Source organism: Sus scrofa, chromosome 5 (genome assembly GCF_054392235.1).
Source record: "Sus scrofa isolate SSC_HxYL_T2T_F1_AM1 chromosome 5, Sscrofa_HxYL_maternal_Yorkshire_Landrace_v2.0, whole genome shotgun sequence".
NCBI classification, from domain to species: Eukaryota; Metazoa; Chordata; class Mammalia; order Artiodactyla; family Suidae; genus Sus; species Sus scrofa.
The window spans coordinates 28,691,435-28,715,928 of NC_139387.1; the positions used below are offsets into that span (position 1 = coordinate 28,691,435).

General features: G+C 36.5%; 1 protein-coding gene across 11 annotated transcripts in view; it reads left to right on the forward strand.

Annotated features, from left to right (window-relative positions):
• The window catches only part of SLC16A7 (solute carrier family 16 member 7), a 164,936-nt gene that overhangs the window by 79,618 nt on the left and 60,824 nt on the right, over window positions 1-24,494 (forward strand). For 9 of the 11 annotated variants that reach the window (XR_014803441.1, XR_014803442.1, XR_014803444.1 and 6 more), the window contains 2 exons: window positions 17,643-17,773; window positions 20,683-20,932. Coding sequence is in view for 5 of the 11 variants with exons in the window: in XM_013997677.3 (XP_013853131.1) it covers window positions 20,713-20,932 (220 nt within the window). In the remaining 6 variants the exon portion in view is untranslated. Of the gene's footprint in view, window positions 1-11,323; window positions 11,843-17,642; window positions 17,774-20,682; window positions 20,933-24,494 lie in introns of those variants that run through there. The other 2 variants (XM_084956226.1, XM_084956225.1) reach the window with 2 other exon arrangements.

The window sequence follows — 24,494 nt, forward strand, 5'->3', positions numbered from 1 at the left end:
GCTTCTGAAATGATTAAGCCTCAAACCTAAAGTTGACAGCAGAGTCATTGTACAGATTGATGTTCTCAATGACTAATATTTGACAGAGTTTGCTTCTGATTTATTATGCTTCTAGGTAAAAACAATTTACCTCATTTTTTAGTATTTTTTTCTATGCTCTTTCACTAATTGGATGAAAAAAATTCAATTTCTTTTGTACTGAGGACATACTCATTTTGAATAAACTAATCATTTTAAATTAAACTTTTTAAAGTATAATTTTAATGTGCTTTGTTAGTAGGCTGACGTGGTTTTGCTCTTTTCTTTCTTGATGTTACGTAGTTCCTAATTTTTCTCATTTGTCTGTTCCTAACAGTAAGCCGAATGCTTATATAAAATCTGTTTAGTAATTATTGGATTTTTATTATCATTTAGCTATTCAAGCACAGCAAATGTACTTGAAAAACAATCGTAGACAATCAAGTCAGCCTTTATTAATAACTGAGGCTGTTATTCCTGGAAAATAGAAAACTAGGAAATCACTTTTCTCTTAGTCTTTAAGAGTTCTTTGAGTATTTATAATGTCATAAATTTATGTTTTAAAGAATTAAAGTATCTAACATTAAAAAGAGAAACTGCAATAAATGGAAATGGAAGGATGGAAGATAATATACAATTCCTAAGTATAGTATTTTCATGAACATTACTATTTGCTATGTAACTTCTATATCATATATATTTTTTATAAATGCAGAAGATTTTAAATAACATTTACATAAATTAGAATATTTCTTAAATCTGAAGTGAACCTCTTACAGGCAGCGTATAGTTGGGTCCTGTTTTTTTTTTTTTTGTCCATTTAGCCACTCTATATCATTTAAGAATTTAATCCATTTACATTTAAAGTAATTATTGATATGTGAGGACTTAGTAATGCCATCTTTTTAATTGTATTTTGACTAATTTGTAGCTCCCTTATTCCTTTTGTTCTCTCTTACTGTTTTACGTATTGCTGATTTTCCTTAGTGGTATGCCTTAATTTAATTCTCTTGATCTTTCGTGTACCTTCTGTAGGTTTTTGCTTTGTGGTTACCATGAGGCTATCATAATACATCTTATAGATGTAATGATCTATTTTATGCTAATAATTTAACTTCTGTCACATACAAAAACCCTTTACCTCCTCTCCCATATTTTATGTTTTTGATGTCACAATTTACCTCTTTTTTACATTGTATATCCATTAACAAATCATTGTAGCTATTGTTATTTTTAATAAGTCTGCCTTCTTTCTTTCTGCCTCCATGGCCCCTGCTTTGTCATGGCTTTTCTAGATTTATGCAATAGAATTTAACTACTTTGTTGATATATTTTCTGTCTCCCTTCAGCCATTTTCTCTGACTTATCTCTGGGATTATTTTCTTTTTTTAAAATTTTTTGTTAAAGTATAGTTGATTTTACAATGTTCCTTCAATTTCTGCTGTACGGCAAAATATATTTTTTTATACTATTTTCATAATGTTCCCTCAATTTCTGCTGTACAGCTTCCATACAAATTCTTTTTTTTCCATACTATTTTCCATCATGTTCTAACCCAAGAGACTGTACACAGTCCCCTGTGCTGTACAGTAGGACCCCATTACTTATTCATTCTAATTGTACTAATTTGCATAGACCAACCCCAAACTCCCCATTCATCCCCTTCTCTCCCCCCACCCCCTATAGTCACAAGTATGCTCTTCATGTCCATGATCTGTTTCTGTTTTGTAGATAGGATCATTTGTGCCATATTTTAGATTCCACATATAAGTGATACCATATGGTATTGTCTTTCTCTTGCTGACTTACTTCACTTATTATTAGAATCTCTAGTTCTATCCATGTTGCTGCAAATGGTATTTTTGTCATTTTTATGGCTGAGTCAGATTCCATTTTATGTATGTATCACATCTTCTTAATCCATTCATCTGTCAATGGACATTTAGGTGGTTTCCATGTCTTAGCTATTGTGAATAGTGTTGCAATAGTTCTTTTTGAATGAAACTTTTGTTTTCATTTTGGACATATATCTGAGAGTGGGATTGCTGGATCATATCATAGTTCTATATTTAGTTTTTCGAGGAACCTCCATATTGTTTTCCGTAGTGGTTGTACCAATGAGATTACTTTCTAAAATACAAACTAAATCATTTCCTGGCTCCAAAAACAGAATGTAAGTTTACAAAACTTTTAGACAAATGGACTTATGTGCCCTTCTATTGTTATTTATCTCCAACAATATCATAATGTCATACCATCTCTCTTTTCTAGGATATACCAACTGGTATTTTTTTGTCATCTGTTATCACTCCCAATATCAACCTACCTCAGTCAGTCCCAGGAATGTTTCCCATTCATCTTTCAAGACTCAGCTCAGCCAAATCAGTGTGACTTAAGCTCCTCCCAAGACTATTTCTTGACTATCACTGTATAGTTAGGTTTTTCTCCTCTTAGCTTCATAGAAATCTGAATTTACCATACTTTCATCATCTCTTTCATAATTTACCTCTTAGAAAGAGTTATCTTATAGGTCTGGGACAATATTTTATGCCTTAATCATCTATATTTCCAATGTCTGCCCCAGTCTTTGCCATAAAATGAAATCCTAGTAAATGTTGAGTGAATGAATGAATGCTGGTAAAAGGAAGGTGTGAAAAACAATGTTCTACCTTGATTTCAAGAGAAGAGCTTCTACAGAGGACAGAGAGGAAAGAGACAAGAAGATTAGAAAACGAGCTGAGTCCCTAGGATCCATAGCAAGAAAAATTGAAGCGGGGATAAGTGAGTTTGTCCCGAGAGATTTCAAGAACCTTGGGGCTGAGTATCATAGAGCATGAGTTGGAAAGAGGTGTGTCTTCCAATACAGTGTTTCCATATAATAGTTAACCAGATTTGAAAAAAACAATCTGGAACATTATAGGAATTATACCCAATCTTACTTCTTCACTTAGACTGAGAATGAATTATCTTGATTGCTGTTGCATTTGAATTGAGAAGAATGCAGGGAGGAGAGAAGAAGGTTCTTTAGCTTCTCTTTAGGAGCAAGTAAAACAAGAAATTCTTTCACATTTTGCTTTTATTGGCTACTATACTTGCAAACCATTTTCTGTTTAACCCTACCCCTGAATGATGAATCTCGATCATAACACCCTGTTTACTTTTTTATGTAGGACATCAATCTATAATTGTCTTGTTTATATTTGTAACTTTCTTTTTGCCTCTCTCCTCCACCAAAACATCCATCCCTGGGTCAGAATTCATTTTGTTCAGGGTTGTAGTGCCACTGTGCTTGCGCAAAGTAGGCTTTCAACTGATATTTGTTGAATATTGACTGAATATAGAGTTAGATTGTTGTGAGTAACGTCAGCTTTTCTGACTCTTCACCCTTCACTTGACTTCACAAGGACCTTGAATTCTCCAAAACGTCTCCTACCAAATATTTCCGGGAAGCACATGAGATCAGAGAGAGACCAAAGGAATTTTTCCACTACTATTTCTCACCATTGCTAATGCCCTTGGTGGAAACCTTGCCTGTGTAAATGACCTTGTCTCCTGATGTTTCCAAAGTAACTAATTCCGCAAGACCCAAAGCTGGGGTGCAGGCTGTAATGGCAAAAATACCTCCTGTCTGATCTTCACCAAACTTTATCATCTGAATTTTTTTCTTTTTTTCTTTTTATAGCTATACCTGCAGCATATGGGAGTTCTGTCTAGGGACTGAATCAGAGCTGTAGCTGCAAGCCACAGCAGTGCTGGATCTGAGCTGCATCTGTGACTTGTGCTGCAGCTTGTGGCAATGCCAGATCTTTAACCCACTGGTCAAGGCCAGGGACCGATCCCACATCCTCATGGATACAAGTTGGGTTTTTAACCCACTGAACCACAACGAGAACTCCTGTCATCTGAATCTTAAAACATCACAATGTTCGGAGCCTCAAATTCTCTCAGGAAACAGTTTATTTAGCTTCTGTCTATAAACTCTGTCCTCTGGAATTTGAAGGCTGGACATTGTGGGCACTATGCCATCCATCTTGTTTATTGTTTTACTCTCTCTTGGGTATCCATACATTCTTCTTTCTGCCTAGAGCCACAGAGCACAACAAAGAAAAGACAACAAAACAGAATTGTCAATTTATGCAAATAGGTTCCTAGAATCATCTTCAGTTCACCAGCGTTGTAAGAATAATTTGGAACTGCAGTTTTACTTGAATCAGAACAAACTTGCTGCATAAATAAATATACTGTTCTTCTTTGAATCTGGAAGCCTCCATGGCCCATTGCAAACATTTAAAAAAAAAAATAGAACTGCTTAAAAAATAGTAGAAAAATGTTGATAGCATTTTTCTTAACCAAATTATCTGCCATAATAATCTCCCTGTTCACCAGAAAGTGCATCCAGATAGAACATGGTATAAGCATGGTGGGGGATGAAAAGGGATGGGGAGTACTCATTTTGTAGCCCCTTTTAAGGTCAAGTGTGACTGAACATAATATTGCAAATAGCGATTCAATCTAGAGCATTTCTTAATCTCTTGTATTTGGATGGGGATCGCTCTGTTATTCTCTCCTTTGAGAGCATCAACTGTGGGAATAACTTTTATCAATGACATTCAAGTCATTTTTTCTTAGGTCTTGAGGAGCATGCTTAAGTCAGTCTGAACTCCTCCTAGGACGGAATGAGGCTGAAAGATCTAATTATTTCCACTGCTTAGAGGGACCTGATCAGAAGCAGATAGAGTTGTGAGATCCCAGGAATTTTTGAAAACAGCTTCATTCTTCAAGGTCTTTGTTGATAAATTTTTCATGTTCGAATTAAACGGAACTGGGTGAAATTAATCCTAGAAATTCCAAAACATTTGACAAGAACTCAGCTGGCCTTAATTGTGTGTGTGTGTGTGTGTGTGTGTCTGTGTGTCTGTGTCTTTTTGCCTTTTCTTGAGCCGCTCCTGCAGCATATGGAGGTTCCCAGGCTAGGGGTCTGATCAGAGCTGTAGCCGCCGGCCGACGCCAGAGCCACAGCAATGCAGGATCCCAGTTGCGTCTGCGACCCCACACCACAACTCACAGCAACGCCAGATCCTTAACCCACTGAGCAAGGCCAGGGATTGAACCTGCAACCTCGTGGTTCCTAGTCGGCTTCGTTAACCACTGCGCCACAACAGGAACTCCCCAATTTTTTTTTTATTTGTGAAACCTATACCCCTTTTACTGAAATAAATTCAATCTTTTAAACTAAATCCATTGAATAGCTCTAAGCTTTATCATTAACTCCAGATAATTATTCTAGCACCAATCTCTATTTTAGGATTGCATGAGTAACAAATAATTACTGGGTTTAATGATTATGAAATAATGATAATGTTTTTTAAGGGCTAGTTTATATAATTGAACGTACATGAATTTTTCTATCCCGAGGGCTAGAAGAAGCGAATTATTCCTTTAAAAAATAGTGTAACGTTTTGCATATCCTGGAATGAAGCCCTTTACTCAGCTGAGGTTCCTGGGATAGGTAAAATAGAGATTATAAATATGACTTCTTCATGGGTCATTGTCTCAAGGTAGGTACAGTCCCAGATGGGAGAAAGGCATGAGTAATTTTGAAAACAAATTGAAATACTGTAGTATAACCAAATAGTTTTATTTGAGAATTTAGAGATGGGAGTTTTTTTCCTTTCTCAGAAATTATTTTTTGATTTTATCTTGACAGGCATTGTTTATTTGTATAGAAGGTAGGTGTGGTTTCATCATGTGACAATATAGGAGAGTTGGGTAAATGGAGGGAAGGTGAATTTCTTGGGGAAAAAAAAAAGGTTTTCTGTACTAAACAAGTCTGGGACTTCATTCTAGAACTGAAGCAAATTGAAATGCCTATTAACATGGTGAAGACATCAAGAAATTGTGAAATAAATATGTCATTTGTTTGTTTTGTTTGTTTTTTGGCTGCCTTGCAGCATATGAAGTTCCCAGGCCAAGGATCAGATCTGAACCACAGTTGTGACCCACGCCGAAGCTGCAGCAATGCTAGATCCTTAACTCACCGCACTGGGCCAAGGATCCAACCTGTATCCCAGGGCTCCCAAGATGCTGCTGATCCCTTTGTGCCACAGGGGGAACTCCAATAAATACATCATTAAGCAAAAAATTTCTCAAGACTACCTGATGATTTCCATGTGATGCCTATAAATATCTTTTGGGATGAGTGTTTCCTGATAGAGTGTTAGGCAATTTAAAATGTAGAGAATGGTAAAAATGAGCAAGACAAATTTAATGTAGTCAAATTTTGTAATGTCATGGATTCAAGGCTCTGGGGTTCCTTTGAAAATTTTGAGTGGTGGAGTAACTAAATGTGAGGAGTACTTTTAGGAAATGAATTCTGAAAAGAAGCTGGATGTATGGAGAGGTGTGGGAGGCAAGGATGGGAAACTGACAATGAGACAGTTCCTTAGGGGATGGTGCGAGGGGAACAGAGGTGTGAACCATGGTGATCAAAAAGACAAATGGAAAGAAAGATGCAATCTAGAGCTATTAATGAAAAAAGACATAAAAGAAAAGGGAAAAAGAAAGGACTCAGGGTCTTTCAGCCTAAGGATCGACCTCTTTTTTTTTTTGTTTTGTTTTTTTGTGATTTACAGACCTAGGGGAATTTAACACCAGGATACCAGTGGGGTATCCTTCTGAAAATGTCTCGGAAACCGTAAGACATGAAAAGAATATAACTTAGGAAAAAGATTGACATGAGGGGTGGAGAATTGTAACACGCCGGGTACAAAAGTGGTAGCTGAATTTATAAAGGTAGAAAATTTTGTGGAGAGTATGTAAAGCGAGAAGAGAGTCAATGATATAACCTTTGTGAGAACTCACACCTGTTGGATCTGAAGAGGAAATCTAGCCTTAGAAGGCGGTATAGTGACATAGTGAGTTAAAAGCCAAAGCCTCAAGTACAAAATCCAATGAAATACTGCTAAATACCATAGAAGATTTTAATGAGATATGAAGCCCAGTGGCTTTGGAGATTAGGGAGTCATTGCTCATCCTCAAGAGAAAATTTACTCAGTGAAGCTTGCAAAAGAAAGGTTTAAAACAAGGAATGAGGAGTAGGTGGTGAGAAAGAAGAGGTGTGAAGTTTTGAAGTGAAGATGAGAAGAAATATAGTGATAGCACTAGGAAAAAAAAAATGAGTTTCTAGAGAAAATAGCTTTCCTGCTATTTTTAGGTTTGAGGAGATTTAAAAACAAAACAAAAAAAAACCAGAAAAGACTGATAAGTTAAAAATAAAGTGTGAAAATTATTGGAACCAGTTCTCTTAGACAAGAAAGACTTTGTTAACAATGATAAGTAAATAGATAATATGAGAAAACGGGGGTGGGGGGTGGTGGCGGCATTCCCATTGTGGCCCAGCAAGATGAATCTGACTAGTCCATTGGGATGTGGGTGCAATTCCTGGCTTCGCTCAGTGGGTTAAGGATCTGGCATTGGTGTGAGCTGTGGTGTAGGTTGCAGACTAGTCTTGGATCCCACGTTGCTGTGATTGTGGCGTAGGCCAGCAGATGTAGCTCCAAATCGACCCCTATCCTGTGAATTTCCATATACCATGGGTACGGCCCTGGAAAGCAAAAAAAGAAAAAAAAAAAAAAAAGAGGGGTGTCTTTCTAGACCCAACTAGAAGGAAAGGTTTGTTTCCCATAGTGGTAAAGACAGGGATCCCCTTCCTGCTGTTCCCAGGTTTGAAATGTCAGCACTCCTGTGAACAGCGCAGAAAGGATGGCAGCCCTGGCTTCTGTCTCGGCTGTTTCCCAGGCTGTCAGGCTGGGGTGTATGGGATTGGCAAACAAAAGGTCAGAGAAATATCCAGCTCTCCTGTGGAGCACAAAAGAATACAAAGGAAGCAAGAGGGCAAAGAAATGAGAGTGCAGCATCCAAACTGCAGCGAAGTCAGAACAAACCTGAGTGAAGCACCTGGAGCAGAATGGTTCCCAGACAGATCAAAGTCAGAAGCTCTGGTCTGGGAGGATGGGTTGATGCCAGTATGTAAGAGGAAAAAGTAAGGCAGAAACAAAATTAAACTAATAAAGTAATGTAAATGTAGAGGAATTAAATTAGGATTAAGAGGATACTTGGGCTTATTGATGTCCGTCTACCCAGTTGACAGCCAAACAAGAGGGCAGCCTACAAGCCCTTAGGAGAAAGCAAAGGGGGAGGAAGATGCAAAAAGCAAGATGTCTCCCAGAATTGCATTCCTTCTAACTTGGTGTGGTACAAGTGCGTCATCAGTTCTCAGAGACTGTGCATGTCTGTGTGTTGCTGTTGGAGTCTCAGTCTTGACTAACACCGTGAAGAAAGAGGAAGGGGAAAGAGAAATTTCTCTCTTCTCTGCATTTGGGATGATGTGTCTTCCTGGTGACTTTCTAGGAGTGACAGGCAGGACCGAATTCATTGACTTCCTTTCAGTGGCTCCTGTAGCGCTCATCTCGCTTAGATTTAACATTGGGCTCACTTCTGTTCCAGTCCGCACAAACTTCATCATGAGTGTTCAGTGAATATCACATAACAATGACAACCGGTTCTATATAGGAGAGCTTGCAATCCTGAATTCTGTGGAGCTTCCCAGGAAGGCTTCCTTAGAGAGGATCTTCATGGCGAATCTTGAGAATGTCATAAAACGTGAGGAAAGTGATCACTTTCAGCTCGGCCTCCTATTTCAGCAAGGTTTTACTGATCTTTTTCTAAGAAATGACAGCAGTTAACATCCCCCACTATGTCAGTGTCGTAAAATTTATGGATTGAGTTTGACAAGAGGAATAGCTTTTAGAATGTTTGTAAACAGTCAACTCATACATTATTAATAAGTTTGGTGACTTTAAATTCTATTGAACATGATATTTTTTTATTGACCCGTGTATGATTGACATGACTCACATTTGGTAGTTGTATAGTGTAATTTTTTTTTTATCTCAGGGCATAATGTGTGGCAAATATGGGAACTAAAAATAAATAGTATTGGATGGCAATATTACACATTCTTTAGAATGTTTTTAATATATAATATGCGAGGTGCTGTTTTTATTCTATCTTTGACAACTATTTTCATGTGATTTATTTGCAGCATTGAACCAAATTGTCCCACTTTTATGGGAACATATTCTATTAAAGAACATGAAAATATGCTTCAGCATTTTATCCTGATAAATGAAAAACCATTCAGATATAGACCAGTTCCTCTGAGGATTTTATACAATAATTTTTATGGAAACTAAACGGTGATTTGGGAATTAAATAAAATTCTAAGCACACTTAAGGAACTAATACTTGGCCTCTAGAAGCCTCTGTAATTAAGCACATGACCCTGTCTGCATATGTAATGAAATTCCTTCAGATGACTTTCAAAAGAGTTTTTCCCATTCAGCCCATAGTTTTTAGAATCTTGGAAAACTTAATCAAATAACACCTATCTGTACATTACTTATTTTTGTCTTCTTTTTTTTTTTTTTTTCCCCTTTTTTAGGGCCGCACCTCGGCATATGGAGGTTCCAACGCTAGGGGTCTAATTAGAGCTACAGCTGCTGGCCTACACCGCAGCCACAGCCTCGCCAGATCCAAGCCGAGTCTGCCACCTACGCCACAGTTCACAGCAACACTGGATCCTTAACCCACTGAGGGAGGCCAGGGATTGAACCCACAACCTCATGGTTCCTAGTCAGATTCGTTTCTGCTGCGCCACGACGGGAACTCCTGTACATTAACTTATTTTTGGACTGCAGTATAATTTTCCTAAAGAAGGGAAGAAATTTCTATTTCACAGGTTAAGATGGCCTATAAGATAGAACTTTGTATTTTAGTATTATAGAATCAAAAATGAGCTGAAAGGAACCTCAGAGAATGCTTAAAATCTTTATCTTTTTACAAATAAGGAAACCAAAAGCCAGTGTGAATGCCACTTGTGCATAGTGTTTCAACACTTTGGTGGCATTTATTATGTGTATTTACATTTTTCCATAGTGTTATATCTTGTACCTGACATACAGCAAGTTAAACGATATTGGAGTTATTTTAAACCACTCGGTCACTTGACATTTCCAGCAGCCACTATTTCTTTCTATCCAAACTGGGAGCACATTTTATATGTAATCTTTTGAAGAATACTTTTTAATTATTTGGTTTTAGTTCGTGCAGATAGTAAGACTCTCAGTGCTTTGAGAGGCTTTAAATGTACTGAATTGTAGAAATTTTGAGTTTATTAGACCTTCAGGGAGTGCACCGTTGCTCTCTTCTCCACCTTCACTTACAAATATTTTTCAGACTAAAAGAATTTACTGGTGTCTGACTTAAACCCGTAAGATTCTAAGAAAAGGTACTAAGGCCACATGGTTGGTTTGGTCTTTTCCTTGCTTTAGTGACCTTTTGATTTAGTTTTTGCCCTGAGGGAATGTCTTCCCTTGAAAATGTTTTACCAAGCTAAAGGTAGAGGGGAAATGTATCTTTCAACCTTCGAAGTCCTGTAATACGTGGATTGTCCTTTTTCCTTTTCATCCCTGTTTGCAAACAGGTGAAATCTATTATGACTTCACTGTCTCCCCTAGTACTTATGAAACAGAGCTAATAACAGTAAATGCTATCTATATAGGTAATTGGTAACAGCCAATGAAATTCATACCTAAATTTAAGTGTGGGGACCATCTCTGGGTATCCTTTTTGCAATTTATGCAAGAGCCTCATAACCTTACTTAGACATAACTAAAAATAAAACAAAAAAGAAACTTTAAAAAATAGAGATAAAATCTCTAAATAAAATATAGCTTCCAATTTCACTATATTACTTTACTTATTTAAATTAGTTACATAGACTCATTAAATATATAATATTTTTCAAAACAAATATAAAAACCGAAATTAGGTTAGCGTAATATTAATTTAATATATTTTATGTATCAAGATATAGTATTAGCCCAGATTTGAATAATGAAAGAAATATATTTTTTTCTGTAAGTCACACCTTAACACCATGGCCTATGTATTTTCTTTTTTTTTGCATCATTTTTGTCACATGTTTTGAATTTTGCAGTCATATGAATTAAAATTATATAATACATTTCCCTATGTTATATCATTTTCATAAGTATCATTTAATGTATGTAGTTTATCACATGGATGACCGTAATTTATTCAGTCACTTCCCAAATTTGGGCAAGTAAGTTGTCTTTAGTTTTCCCATGCCATAAACATGATTACTTAAGGGTGATAGGACACAGAGGCCATAGAATCTTGGAAGGACCACTGACAAAGTGATATGTCATAGATGGAACTGATTGTGTTCAGGATTCTAAAAAAAACAGTGAGTGGTTCACAGGTAGCTTCAGCCAATCAGTGGCTGCAGGTGTCAGTGAACCAGGGAAGCTCATTGGAGTGAAATGGAAGACCATGTAACTCGATGCCTCTGGCCAGGTTGATTCACCTTGCTGTGGTACAGTTTTTAATCCGGCTCCCAACAGTATTGTATTTTGTAGAAGCTTCTAGGGGACTCTAGCTTATTTTTGAATCTCATTATTTGATCTTTCAGATTTTTTTATTCTTACTCAATTTTCTTTTAAGTGAGTTTCTTAATAGACAAGTGGGAAAGATATTCTCCGATCCTGTAATCTTCTTAAAAACATCCAGGAAATTAAAAAAAAAAAAAAATTCCCCTTCCCTAGTGCCAGTTAATGACCTTCTTTTCAAGTTATGAGAAGAAAGAAAACACTGGAAAATCTCTGAAGACTAAATGCAAAATCTCTTCGATATAATTCCATTTTTCTCCAGATTGACCAGAGAATGTCACTAAATACGCAAGGTGAGAGAGGGATTACAAATGATTTTTCCACCTATGCTCCAAGAAATTCTAAGCATGTTAAAAGGAACCTCAAGGACCGTTTCAGGGAAGGAGCATTTCAGGGAAGGAATGATAACAGGTAGAGGTCAAGATCTCTATGACCCCTGGAAAATAGAACGCTAAGAGAGAAACCATTTCTAAAAAGTTTTCTGTGGTTCTGAAAACTGTGGGAAGGTGGAGGGAACAGAATAAAACCACACTTATCTATTGTCACCCTCTGTAACTGTGGAGCCATACATATTTTGTTCCTGAGTTACAGCTCATTAAGTAAATCTGAAGTGGTGCCCCAAATTTACGTTTCTAACAAGGTGCCATGATAGGATTATGCTGCTCGGCTCAGGGCCACACTGTGAGAACTACTAGGTAAGATCTCTAAGCAGGGGCCAATTTCTTTTTACCTAAATTGATTAAAATTTAGCTGGCATTGCTGTGATTGTGGTGTAGGCTGGCAGCTACAGCTCTGATTTGACCCCTAGCCTGGGAACCTCCATATGCCATGGACGTGGCCCTAAAAAGACGAAAATAAATAAATAAATAAACCTTAAGGGAAAATGACATTAAACCTTAAAGACCAAAAATGATTTTCTTTTACTGGGATGCTTCACCTTCTGGACCCTCTAGGGCTGCGGTCTCACCCACGTAGCTCTCACAGGTTGGAGTTCCCTGGCTATGACTTTGCTGGGCTTGTAATTGCACAGCAGTGGTTCTTAAGAATAGCTCCACCCCAGGGTACCACTGCGTATCCCCCTAGTTGGGGCTTTTTGTAGTAGCCCCAGCTCTGCAGCAGTTCTGTGCCTGGGCTTGGCCCCTGCAGGATGAGTCTTGTATCCATAGCTATCTTTCGGTGCAAGCTCTGCCAGGCATGTTTTGGAATCTAGGTAGATGTAGCCATGCTTCCATGCCTCTCCCACTCTGTATGCTGGCAGAGGTGGAGGAGGGGTGTGGACCTTGCCAAAGTTTGTCACCTATGTCCTCCAGAGGGGTGGTCACCAGGGCCCCATACACACTGGAGGCAGTCAAGGAGAGCAGTGATGGAGTGCAGTACAGAGCCCATGATGTGAGGCAACACCTGGCAGCACACCCCAAAGTCCCTTAGGCTCAGGCAGCCCCTCCTTTGAATCCATTCTGCCTCTGAAGCCCTTGTTCTCTGAGCCCATGATGGGAGGGCCAGCCCTGATGATGTCTGAATTATCGCCAAGGTTATTCTTCCATTGTCTTCCACAACAACTCCTGCTTCTGTTGTGATGGCTAATTAAATCTTATGCAATGATGTTTTGTCCTTACACTAAGGTTTATCTTCCACCATGTTTACTCATGCTTTTAGGTATGGATGAGCTGAGAGTTCTTTAGATCTTTAAGTTTTGATTAACAGTTCTATTTTTATATCATTTCTCTCTCCTTTCATTTTACTATAAGGGATCAGGAGGAACCAAGGATACTTTGCTTAGAAATAGACACAATGCTAAAAGTATAGTATTAGAAGTCAGGGGAATTGTTTGATATGGGATATTCATCTCCAATTCTTCATAAAGAATTATGTGCTGGTTCATATTATTTTTTCTCATTTGCCCATCACAAAAACATGTTTAGCTAGTTTGATCCTTGCTATCAATTAGCATCCTCAGAGTACTTTCAACTATAACACTAGTTTACATGTAAAAATATTTGTGAGCCATGCACTATTGATATCTCTGCTGTCTAGCTGTCAAAGTAAATCAGTCGATAGGATATAAAAAGTGGCCCACTTTGAAGAACAAAATAACCTCCCAGGATTAGATTCCAATTTTAATTCAATTACATGTTGGAAAAGAAGAGATTTGGCTCAGTTTAATTCTCGTTATAAAGTTGGGTGAGCTGTCACCTAAACGTAAACATTGTGCATTGCTTTCGCATTACTATATCTTTTGTATGAGAAAGAGGGAGTGGAGAGTAAAGAGACCGGTCCATTATTCTGTAAGGAACATATTAATTCCTGTAAGTGAAAACAGAGTTCACTTTGTAGGTAGGATGTGGAGAATAACTCATGCTTTATCTATAAGCTATCTAGAAGAATTTATAGTGAAGTAATAGTCTCTGAATATCGATTTATTAATTTTAGACTTAGTTTGCTAAGTACATTATTTCTGGACTATGTTGAGGCATAAGCTTCTGGATGTTGTAGACTTGATAAGGGTTCATAAAATTGATGCAGCCTGGTTTAGATTTAGGAAATTGAAAAATTATGATTCACAAAGTATATAAAGGAACATTCTGATATTCTGTACAACTGAATGAGAAAGGGCCTTGAATATAACCCAAGCATCTGACCATTGACCCTCGCTAGCAGTTTCATTACTTCTTTGTCTTACATCTTCTTCTCCATAGATTAATCAACCCATATTGATTTCTAGAAGAGAAGGCACAATTCTTGGGCTTCAGCACGTCCTACTGTTATGGCAGATACCCAGCAGCCCTACGCTGCAGCTTATCAGCTCTGGCGACAGCCCGGTGGCTGTAGTGTACCAGCTCCGGCAGCTTTGTGACTGTAGTGGATCAGCTCTTTTACCCGGCGAGAAACCAAGCAAGCACTCGGAGAGTTGGAGAACTCAGGTTTATGATGCCGGCACGCTCAGAGGAGATCGCTCTCCAGAGTCTGAGCCCGGAAGAAGGGTTTCACAAGGCTTTTATGGGCTACGTCCTCCGGGTCCAAGCTTGGCTAGTTGGACTGGAGTGACATCAGGCAAGGTAGTAGATGCGCAAACAAATTTACAGAAGCAGATGCATGGGGGAGGACTGGTTGGGGCAGTTGGGTAGACTTTGCTTAGTCACCATGGCCAGGGTCTCTCCTTTCTACATTTTTCTTGGGATATTTTCTCCTACACTACCACATAAAGTTTTTGAAACATACTTGAAGTAGCCAGGTGTTTTCAGGAGTCATCAAGTCATCTTTTTTGTTAATGACAGTGATATATTATTGTCTGTGTACTGCAAGATGTTATATGAATGACTTGTAAATAATTTAAATAATGATGAATTTTCTTAAGACTCCGAAGGATAGTTGGTGTTTAGTATTCCAAAGAACAAGTATTTGAATTCTAATGGACAAGACAGACAAGGATATGTGCAAGAACTGAAATTTAAGTATTTACCATAGAAATAAAACTGAAGGAGTATATTTGTAAGCAGAACGAGTAGCCTCCAAGCTGGTGTGATAAGGTGGAATCAATAGCAATGGGCCTAATAGAAAGATGCAAGTCATGATATCAATGTGATCACTTACCAGACATTATATTTTGGAAAAATCACTTCACACCTCTGATTCTTAATGCTGTCATCTGTAAATGTGGTTAAAAATAACACTTCCTCTTATTTCATGGGATTATGATAACTAATTGAATCTTTAGAAAAAAATGTTGCAAGCTCTCAAGCATTGTTGTTTTTTTCAGTCACCCTGTTTAAGTAAAACTCATCATACAACGTATGACACATATGTGAATTGCTAAGAAACCAAATTAACTGACACACCACAGCCCAGCTTCTAGCTCTAGTAATTAACACTGCTTTTGCAGGGGAGAATAAAATTTAACCTTTATGCTTACCCAGACGGTCTCTAAAATAGTTGCTTTCCAAATTAAAGGAAAACCTTTCTGTATTCTTAGGGATTGTTGTTTCTTCTATTGGTTTTTCCATCAGAGACATGAATTTTAAAACACTAACTTTCGTGTTTAAAATAAACCTAAAGACCAATATATGCATTGTATATTTGCATATATTGTATAAAATATGATAGTTTATTAGATGTTGAGAAAGAGATATAAAAAATAATATAGTTATAGCTAGAAGATTTCTGGATTATTGGCCATTTTTTTTTTTTTTTTTAAAGCCCTGGATATGGGTTGGTCTTTCTGGAGGAAAATAGACCTGTCAGGTTAAAGCTCTCTGCAAATTTTGTAGAAATGCTGCTGAGCATTAAAAATGCGGCCTTGTCAACATCTCTTGCTCTGGCCCCAAGCCGACCTCCCTAAACCGTGATGATATTTAAACACAGATGGAGGGTCAGAGCCCAGGTGTCAGGAATACTTGAGACTTTCCTCTAAGGCTTTGCCCTCAACTCCAGGCAACTCTCTCTGCCAGAGGAAGCTGACAGAAAATGAATTTCCTCCAAATCTAAGAGGGCTTTTCTGCATTTGAATAGGCTGGTTGCATCTAGCAGGGAGGAGCTGCCATCCCTTGAATTCCCTAGTTAAAAAAAGTTCCGAAGATTCCCAAGCCTCCTGGTAGGACCAGAGCAAATGGGAGTCTGTCGCTGCTTACTTCTGTCATCCCAGAAGCAAGAGACCCACATAGCGTGAACTCTCCATTCCTAGCACAAGTTAAAACTTTTAATTCCAGCCTATCCGTTTCTCTGATTTTATCCATGATTTTGTAATTCCGCCACAAATCTTCATTCTAATCCCTACCCTCAGTGTCTCACTGACTTGGCAGCCAGATTACAGACTTTCCTCATCCTCTCATACAGACCTCCTTTGACCTAGTGGTTGCACTGCCTTCATTCAAGGAAGGTGGCCCTGGTTGTAAGCCAGGCAACTGGTTATTTAATTGACAGAGTTGACTTTTTCTTAGATTCAGCCTAGGCACAGAAATGCTTGGCCTGAACAAAATAAAACCTAAGTACTAGCTTTTGTTTATGCAGCACCAGATTTATGTTGAAATAATGGTATTTGATGCATGAGGGACATTTATTAGCACATTTGTTTATCACGCAGATCTGATTAGGATATTTGATTTCTAAATCATAAGATTTATAAAATACTTTTGTTCCATTTACATGACTCTGTCTCATTGTAAGATATGCATGTTGAGAGTATTTCTAATAATTCTCTTTTAAATTTTATATTTACTTTCATTGCCAATGGATATTTAATTGAATTTTGAATCAAATTATTTAAATGAGTATAGGAAATATTTGAGTGACAGCTAATGAATGTCAATAATTTTCTTCTCGTTTCAGTAGATATGTAATTTACTGTTATTTTTTAAAAATCTAAATTTTTATTAGCTTTATACTAATTTTATACTTTCAGTTTTTTCTCCTGCACACATTTCATCATTTTGTTTATTTTATTTTTTTTTCAAGGATTTTATTTTATTTTATTTATTTTTTTTATAATTTTTTTATTTTCCCACTGTACAGCAAGTGGGTCAGGTTATCCTTACATGTATACATTACAGTTACATTTTTTCCCCCACCCTTTGTTCTGTTGCAACATGAGTATCTAGAGAAAGTTCTCAATGCTATTCAGCAGGATCTCCTTGTAAATCTGTTCTAAGTTGTATCTGATAAGCCCAAGCTCCCGATGCCTCCCACTCCCTCCCCCTCCGATTTCATCATTTTGTTTATACCTTATTGTTCCATCAGTGGACTGACATAGAAATATATACATACGTTAATAATCAGTTTTGTTAATTTTTATTGAAATATGGGTTGATTTACAATATTGTGTCAATTTCTGCTGTACAGCAAAGTTATTCAGTTATACACACACGCATATATATGTATTCGTTTTTATACTCTTTTCCATTATAGTTTGTCACAGGATATTGAATGTAGTTCCCTGTACTAAAGAGTAGGACCTTGTTGTTTATCCACTCTATACATAGTAGTTTATACAATTTTGTTAATTAATAAAAGTCACAGTTTACTGAGATGAATTAAAGCTAGTGACTCTAAGGCTTGTGGCACCCAGTTATACACGTAAGCCTTGTTCTTCTGTCTCTTTAGATAATCCAGAGTCTGCTCTACCTCTCTTCATTGGAATCACCTTGAAATATCACACTTCAAGCAACAGTGACTGTGCTTAACAATATCACGGATAATCCAAAGAAATCTGTTCAAGGGGGCATCTGTCAAAGGTAAAATTCTACTTTTAACTCTGTTTTTCTTGATTATGCCCACAAATGAAAGGAACAAGACACAACAACCATAAGTTATATAAAATATCACAGAATCATGCATCAGAAAATAACATGATGCTAATGAATGTGTATGAATTGGGTCTGGACTATTGGTCAACTTCAGAGTTGTTAATAATGAACAGGTGATAATCTTGGAAGAGGGTTTTTTCAAGGGTTAATTGGCCTTGGTCCACTTTGCAGTGATTCAGCTAAGAGATCATAAGATGTCAATTTAAATGAAAGAAACAAGATAGGAGATCAGGAAATGAAGAGATATGAGAGGTGACTCACAATCTCGAGGATGCCATTATAACTAAAATCAAGTAAATATGCTGGGAAAAGAGAATGAACGATCACATACTGAGATAACTGGTGAACTATGAAAAAATAATAAAACACAGAAAGTACTGAGAAAAAAATGACCCCATCATGTAATGCTTTTTTAAAAAGCCCCTTCATTTTTCTATGAGGATAGATTCCTGTCTGTTAAATGGAAATCCCACTACCAACCTAGCTCATTAGTACATTTCAGTATTAATAGTAATAGCATGATTTGAATATTAGTAAAGTTCAATCAATAGATATAATGATTTTAAGATTATTTAGAAATGTGTTATTTGTGATTTTCGAAATAACTGAAAAATAAATTCTCTGGTTATATTTCTAAGTATTTGGAATATAGATATGATAAAAGCTACAATAGTTTAATATTATGAATTAACAATGAAAGGTGGTTTCATTTTCTTTGTGCAAAAGCAGGAAAATTATACAATAAGGACTTAAAACCCTATGATGATTTTTACACTTGGATAATACAACAAAAAAAGTAGTTACCACATAAGTGCTCTCTGGCATTCTTTAGTATTCTTCTAGATTTATTTTATTTTCAAGCAATAAGACATTTGGCTAGTTTAAAAATACAATAATGAAATTCAATAATATGTAAATTCAGATTATTTAGACAACTTTCAAAGACCGAGTGCTCTTTTCAGCTGGTTTAACCAGTGTTTATAATTTATCTCTTTCCTTTTCTTTGTTCCTTAAGTATTCTACTTTTTAAAAGATGTTATTTCCAGTGGTCATATGCTATAAATCCACTGTGCTGGATTTACTGATGACCAAAGAGAAGCCAAATTTAATAGACAGATGACATAGATAATTTTTATTGTTTCCAAGAAAGCAGAAAGTATTACAAAAGCTGACTGTAAATATACTGAAGACATACAAATCTTTTCAAAATCATTCTTTGACAAGGTATGGTATTTGGGATCAATTTAAACAGCTAACATCTGTAGAATATTTACCAAAGTATATTTGTCAAAATTAACATTCAAAAAAAAAGTGAGGGTAATAGTTGCCCACATTGTTATTTCTAATCTGCGACTCATCGCCTAGGAAAACTGCTCTTATTTTATTTTATCATTTTGCCTTTTTGAATTTCTGAAAGCAAAGTCCTTGGGTATAACTACGGACGAATTAGAAAACTTCAGAGCATATTTTCACTAAAGATCTAAAAAGGGCATGGAGAACACTGAAAATATTGTAGATACCATTTGACATTAAACAAAAATTAAACCCCTGTGTTTGTTTTCATAGGTAGCGTGTAGTTTTTTTGGTAGGTTTTCTGATTTAGTGGCAAATTTAGCTTTTATTTTCAACATTATCTTACCAGCAGAAAAATATTTTCTTTTTTCACTATTTCCGTTGGAAAATAGTCACAGATAGAATGAGAGTAGTAAAAAGAAGATACTGAGAAATAGTGGAGATTACAGCTAAAAGCCAAACAAGCAGCCTCATTCTACAAAGAAACGCTGATGTTAGGGAACCAAGATATTTTCAATTTAATTTCAGTTGTATTAAGGTATATGTGATCATTTCTTCCACAACGGGGTGGGAACTCTATACCATAAAGCTAACAGTTGTGTTCCTAAGCATATCCAAAAAGTCCCTTTCTTTTAGTAAAAGTAGTATACCATCCAATTGATTGGGAGCATTTCATTGCTATGAAGACTTCATAAAATGTATCATTCATGTATAATCATAGACAGTGCCAATTTTGAAAGCACATTATAATTAATTGCTTAGAACCATACAATTTCTAATCCTACAAGCTGAGAAAAAAGATCTCTGCTAAAATATTAAGTATTCTCAATTATTAAAAGTAGAGAGAGTTCACATTGTGGCACAGCGGAAACAAATCTGACTAGTAACCATGAGGTTGTGGGTTCCATCCCTAGCCTCGCTCAGTGGGTTAAGGATCCAGCAGCATTGCTGTGAGCTATGGTATCGGTTACAGATGCAGCTCGGATCCTGCATTGCTGTGGGTGTGGCGTAGGCCAGCGGCTGTAGCTCCGATTCAACCCCTAGCCTGGGAACCTCCATATGCCGCAGATCCAACCTACACACACACACACACACACACACAAAATGGAGAAATTCTAAAATACACCTACTATTTAATGCTCTAAAGTTCATCAGATTTAATATATGGACCTTTTAACCTTTGTTAAAAATCTTGAATGTTTTAGATTAAGAAATTATCCTATATTAAGTGATGATCTTATCACTTATCTTAGAGATCTGATTGAGATTACCTTTTATTTTTTGGTTGGAACTTAACTTCTCATTGAGTAATTTCTGCTTCCATAAACAAATGCTTTCAGTTTTTAGCCCATAACAAAGTTGCGTACCTCACTCCAATTTGGGGGTAAATTTTCTGATAACTTTATATAAGTACGAGAGTATTAAAAAATTTGTGAAAAATTATATAGTTGTATTACAACTGGAAAATATTATTTTGGTAAATGTTAAGAGTGATCTATGAAAATGGAAATATGGTTTAAATCATCATTTCATCTTTTAAATAGGTTTCTTGAATTTCAAATAGAGGAGTAGAAATGCCACCACCAGCAGCAGGCTCCCCACCACCACACCCACCTCCTGATGGAGGATGGGGCTGGGTGGTGGTTGGAGCATCTTTTATCTCCATTGGATTTTCATATGCATTTCCAAAAGCTGTCACAGTCTTCTTCAAAGAAATTCAGCAAATATTCAACACAACCTACAGTGAAATAGCATGGATATCATCGATTATGCTGGCTGTTATGTACGCAGGAGGTAAGATTCATTGGACTAAATAGAATTTTGATTTAAGAAAACAATTCTTCTATGCCACTGTGTCTTAGTATATTAAAGCCCTTTCTTTGTGTGATAGTCACTTAAAACCAAGTATAATTAGGACTGAATTTTTAGTCATTTTACTGACTCAACATCTTAAGCTATTCACTTCATTCTTTTTTTAAAATGATTTTTATTTTTTCCGTTATAGCTGGTTTACAGTGTTCTGTCAGTTTTCTACTGTACAACAAAGTGACCCAGTCACACATAAATATATACATTCTTTTCATTCTGAATCTAACTCAGGTATTTATATTCAAATAAGGATGTCTTGGCACCAAGCTTTATTAAATTATGGAATTTTTAAGGGAAGCATTTTTCCATTTAATTTGGAATGTAGTCTGTGCTATAAAGTTGGTATTATCAGCTACTATTGCTACAATTAGTAGGAATACTTTTTTCTTAATGAAAAAAAAACAAAAAAAACCTCAAGTTACTGAAAATCTATAAGCCTAGAGAGCAATTCACTTTAAGCGGCACAAGTGGAGTGTTATCATGTACATTCTGGATCTGTTCAAGTTTGTGTGAATAAAGTAATTCCTTATCCATGCAGTACTTATTAAATATTCCATTTTTAATTTAAATGGTTGCCTGATAATCATCTTGCTGTATTCCGTGTTCAAATAAGAGTATGATTCATGGGGGATAATGAATAAATCAAAGTATCATATTACTTCCAACTGTTCAAAAATATTGGAATTACGAGTGCATTGTTATGTCATCTGTCTGCTTTAAATCAATCCCAACAGCAGACAAGACTGTCTGTAGATTTTAGTCATCACTTAAAATATTTACATCTTTTTAGTTTTCATTTTTCAACTGGATATTTGGCTTTACGAGACAGGTAAAGACTCAGAATATAAGCATGTAAAGAACTCACTTAAATCATCTTGTAATGTCTCACTTTACAGGTGAGGACAATATGGCCATAGTGGTGGCACTGTAACATAGGAATAACATCCAATAGTTGTTAGTATTTACTTTTAAATTTTTATTAATTAAAGAATAATCTATTTATAACACTGTGCCAATTTCTGCTGTACAGCAGAGTGACGCAGTAATACATCTATATACATTTGTTTTCTCATATAATTTTCCATCATGATCTATCCCAGGAGCTTGGATATAGTGCCCTGTGTTATACGGTATGTACCTTTATCTAAGGTCTTTCTAAATGCTGGCTATGTGTCAAATGGTCTAATCCTTTTAACATTCTGTGAAATAAGCGTTATCTTCTCTCCATTCTCTAGGTGAGGAAATAGATAAAATACTTTACCCAAGTCAAACAGCTCATTAGTGGGAGATAGAAATTGAAACATTAAATTACGTGCTTCTGCCTTTCCCTTATCTCCCTCTTGACCTCCACAAAGTGTCAGAGCCAGATGTGCAAGTCCTTCCACAAACCTGATTCAGGTGCTGCCCACACCAAGGTTATTTATTTAGTGATGTAATAATTATTATTTAGGATATTGTCTGTTGTACTTCCAAAGGTAAATATTTGATCCTCTCATAATCCTGTGTGTGTGTATGTTTGTGTGTGTGTGTGTGTGTTGGTATGTGTTTTCCATTTTCTATGTATCAGTAATTTTACATTAATCTAGTATATGTCGCTTTGGTTAGGTTAAATTGATGCATTGCTCTTCCAATACCAAAAGGTATCTTTAAAATGCTATTTGGGTATATCAGTGAAAACTTCTGCTTTTAAAACCCTTCCTGAGATTCTCCTTTGAACAGTTGCTTTAAGGGTTGTACCCGTGTTATCTCTGAGGACTGTAGAAACTGTAAGTATTATGCCCTGATCTTGTTCCTCTATCCCATGGGCCAGGTGTTCTTTAATAATGTTTTGCTAGAACAACACACTAAGTTATTTTGTCCTGAGCTCCAAAATGTGCTAATGTGAAGATACGTAGTTTTTTTTGTTTGTTTTACCCCTTCTTAACAAATCGTTCTAGTGAACTTGTGTATGTCTATTGCATTTGGACGTCAGGTCCTATATGTTCATAAGTGTTGGTTGAGTTGATAGTTGACTAACTTATAAAATACAAAAAATTGTGCAATTTTTCAGTTAAGCCAAGTCTCAGTTGACCTTATTAGTTTTCAGCAAACAACCTTGACATTTCAGTGTCGTAAGGGAATACAAGTTTATTCTTGCGCAGGTAATGTTTTATCTAGTGGCTGTGCCATCACCTAAGGCTTCGTAGTCCTCCCTAAATCTGCTCCATTCAGCTGGATAGAGTATGCACGTAGACAGCATAGACGATCATGTGAACTATTTTAGGGTCTGGGCCTGGAAGGGTTAAACATTTATGTACACATTCCATTGGTCAAAAGTCTTATCCTGCCCTACCTAGAGTCAGGGGCGAGGTTGCTGTACATGCAGGTTTTCTAGAGGAAGAAACGCAATAGGATGACAGAGAGCAAGCCTTGGGCAGAGCTTGCTACCCTAATAATCATTCTCCATTCAAGGAAAGCAGGATGTATTTTAGACTAACCGTGATCATATGACAGCCTTCCACTCCCCGGCTGGATCTAAAAGGTGGTTTAGAATGAAGAATGGTACGATTACTTTTCTCAACAATAAATCTCGGTATCAAATTATACTAAGAAAACCTCTAATGCATATTTATCATTAAAAACTGTTTTTTGTTTTATTCATACTCTTATTGCCCTATTTTTAATGCATGTAGTATAAGTGTTAAAAGCACAAAAGAGAACTCTTTCAAGTTCGTTAAGAAAATGGTAGTTTGGTAAAAATAGTTATCAATGTAGAAAAAACTGCCTTCAGATGTTAAGGGTAATGAATCAGATATGTGTAAGTGACAGATCCGCAAGAATTTTCTATCTGCTTATTTTAAGAAATAAGTAATGCTAGATACAGGAAAATACTCGATGAGTAGTAATCTGATGGTGACAGTATTTAGGTGAGATCCAAGCAAGTAGTTGGAAAAGTGCTTCGATTCCTTGGTCATCAGGAAATTCTGCTTCTCTTTGGTCTTTCTCTTAAAAGCGGAAAATTCATTCTAGGTCCACTGCCAACTGGATAGAAATATTACTACCTGCCATATCCACAGGCAGGATATGAATGGAGAACTCATACATCTCTGTGGTTTGTTGGAAATAATACCCATGTTCCTACCTTGATAATTAGTTTTTAATCTTTTTAACAAGAAATATTGGCTGGCACACGTAAAACTTAATCTCCATCTGAAAACAATTCCCCTTATGTGAGTGCAGATAATTTTTTCCAGAAACATAACTATTTAAAACAAAAAGTCTAATTGATTCAGTTTATCTAAGATACCAACATTGGTCCTGTTACTCAAGTGGCAATCTTTTTCAGGTAAGATCCACAGATTTTCTGCTTCTGAATCATGGGCCTCTTGTTAAAAAGGCATAGTTCTGGGTCTTATCCCAAACCCCCTTTTATCACAGTTTCTGTTGGTAGAGTCCAGAAACTTTCATCACAGTCAGTATCTCTTCACTTTATTTCACAGAAACCCCT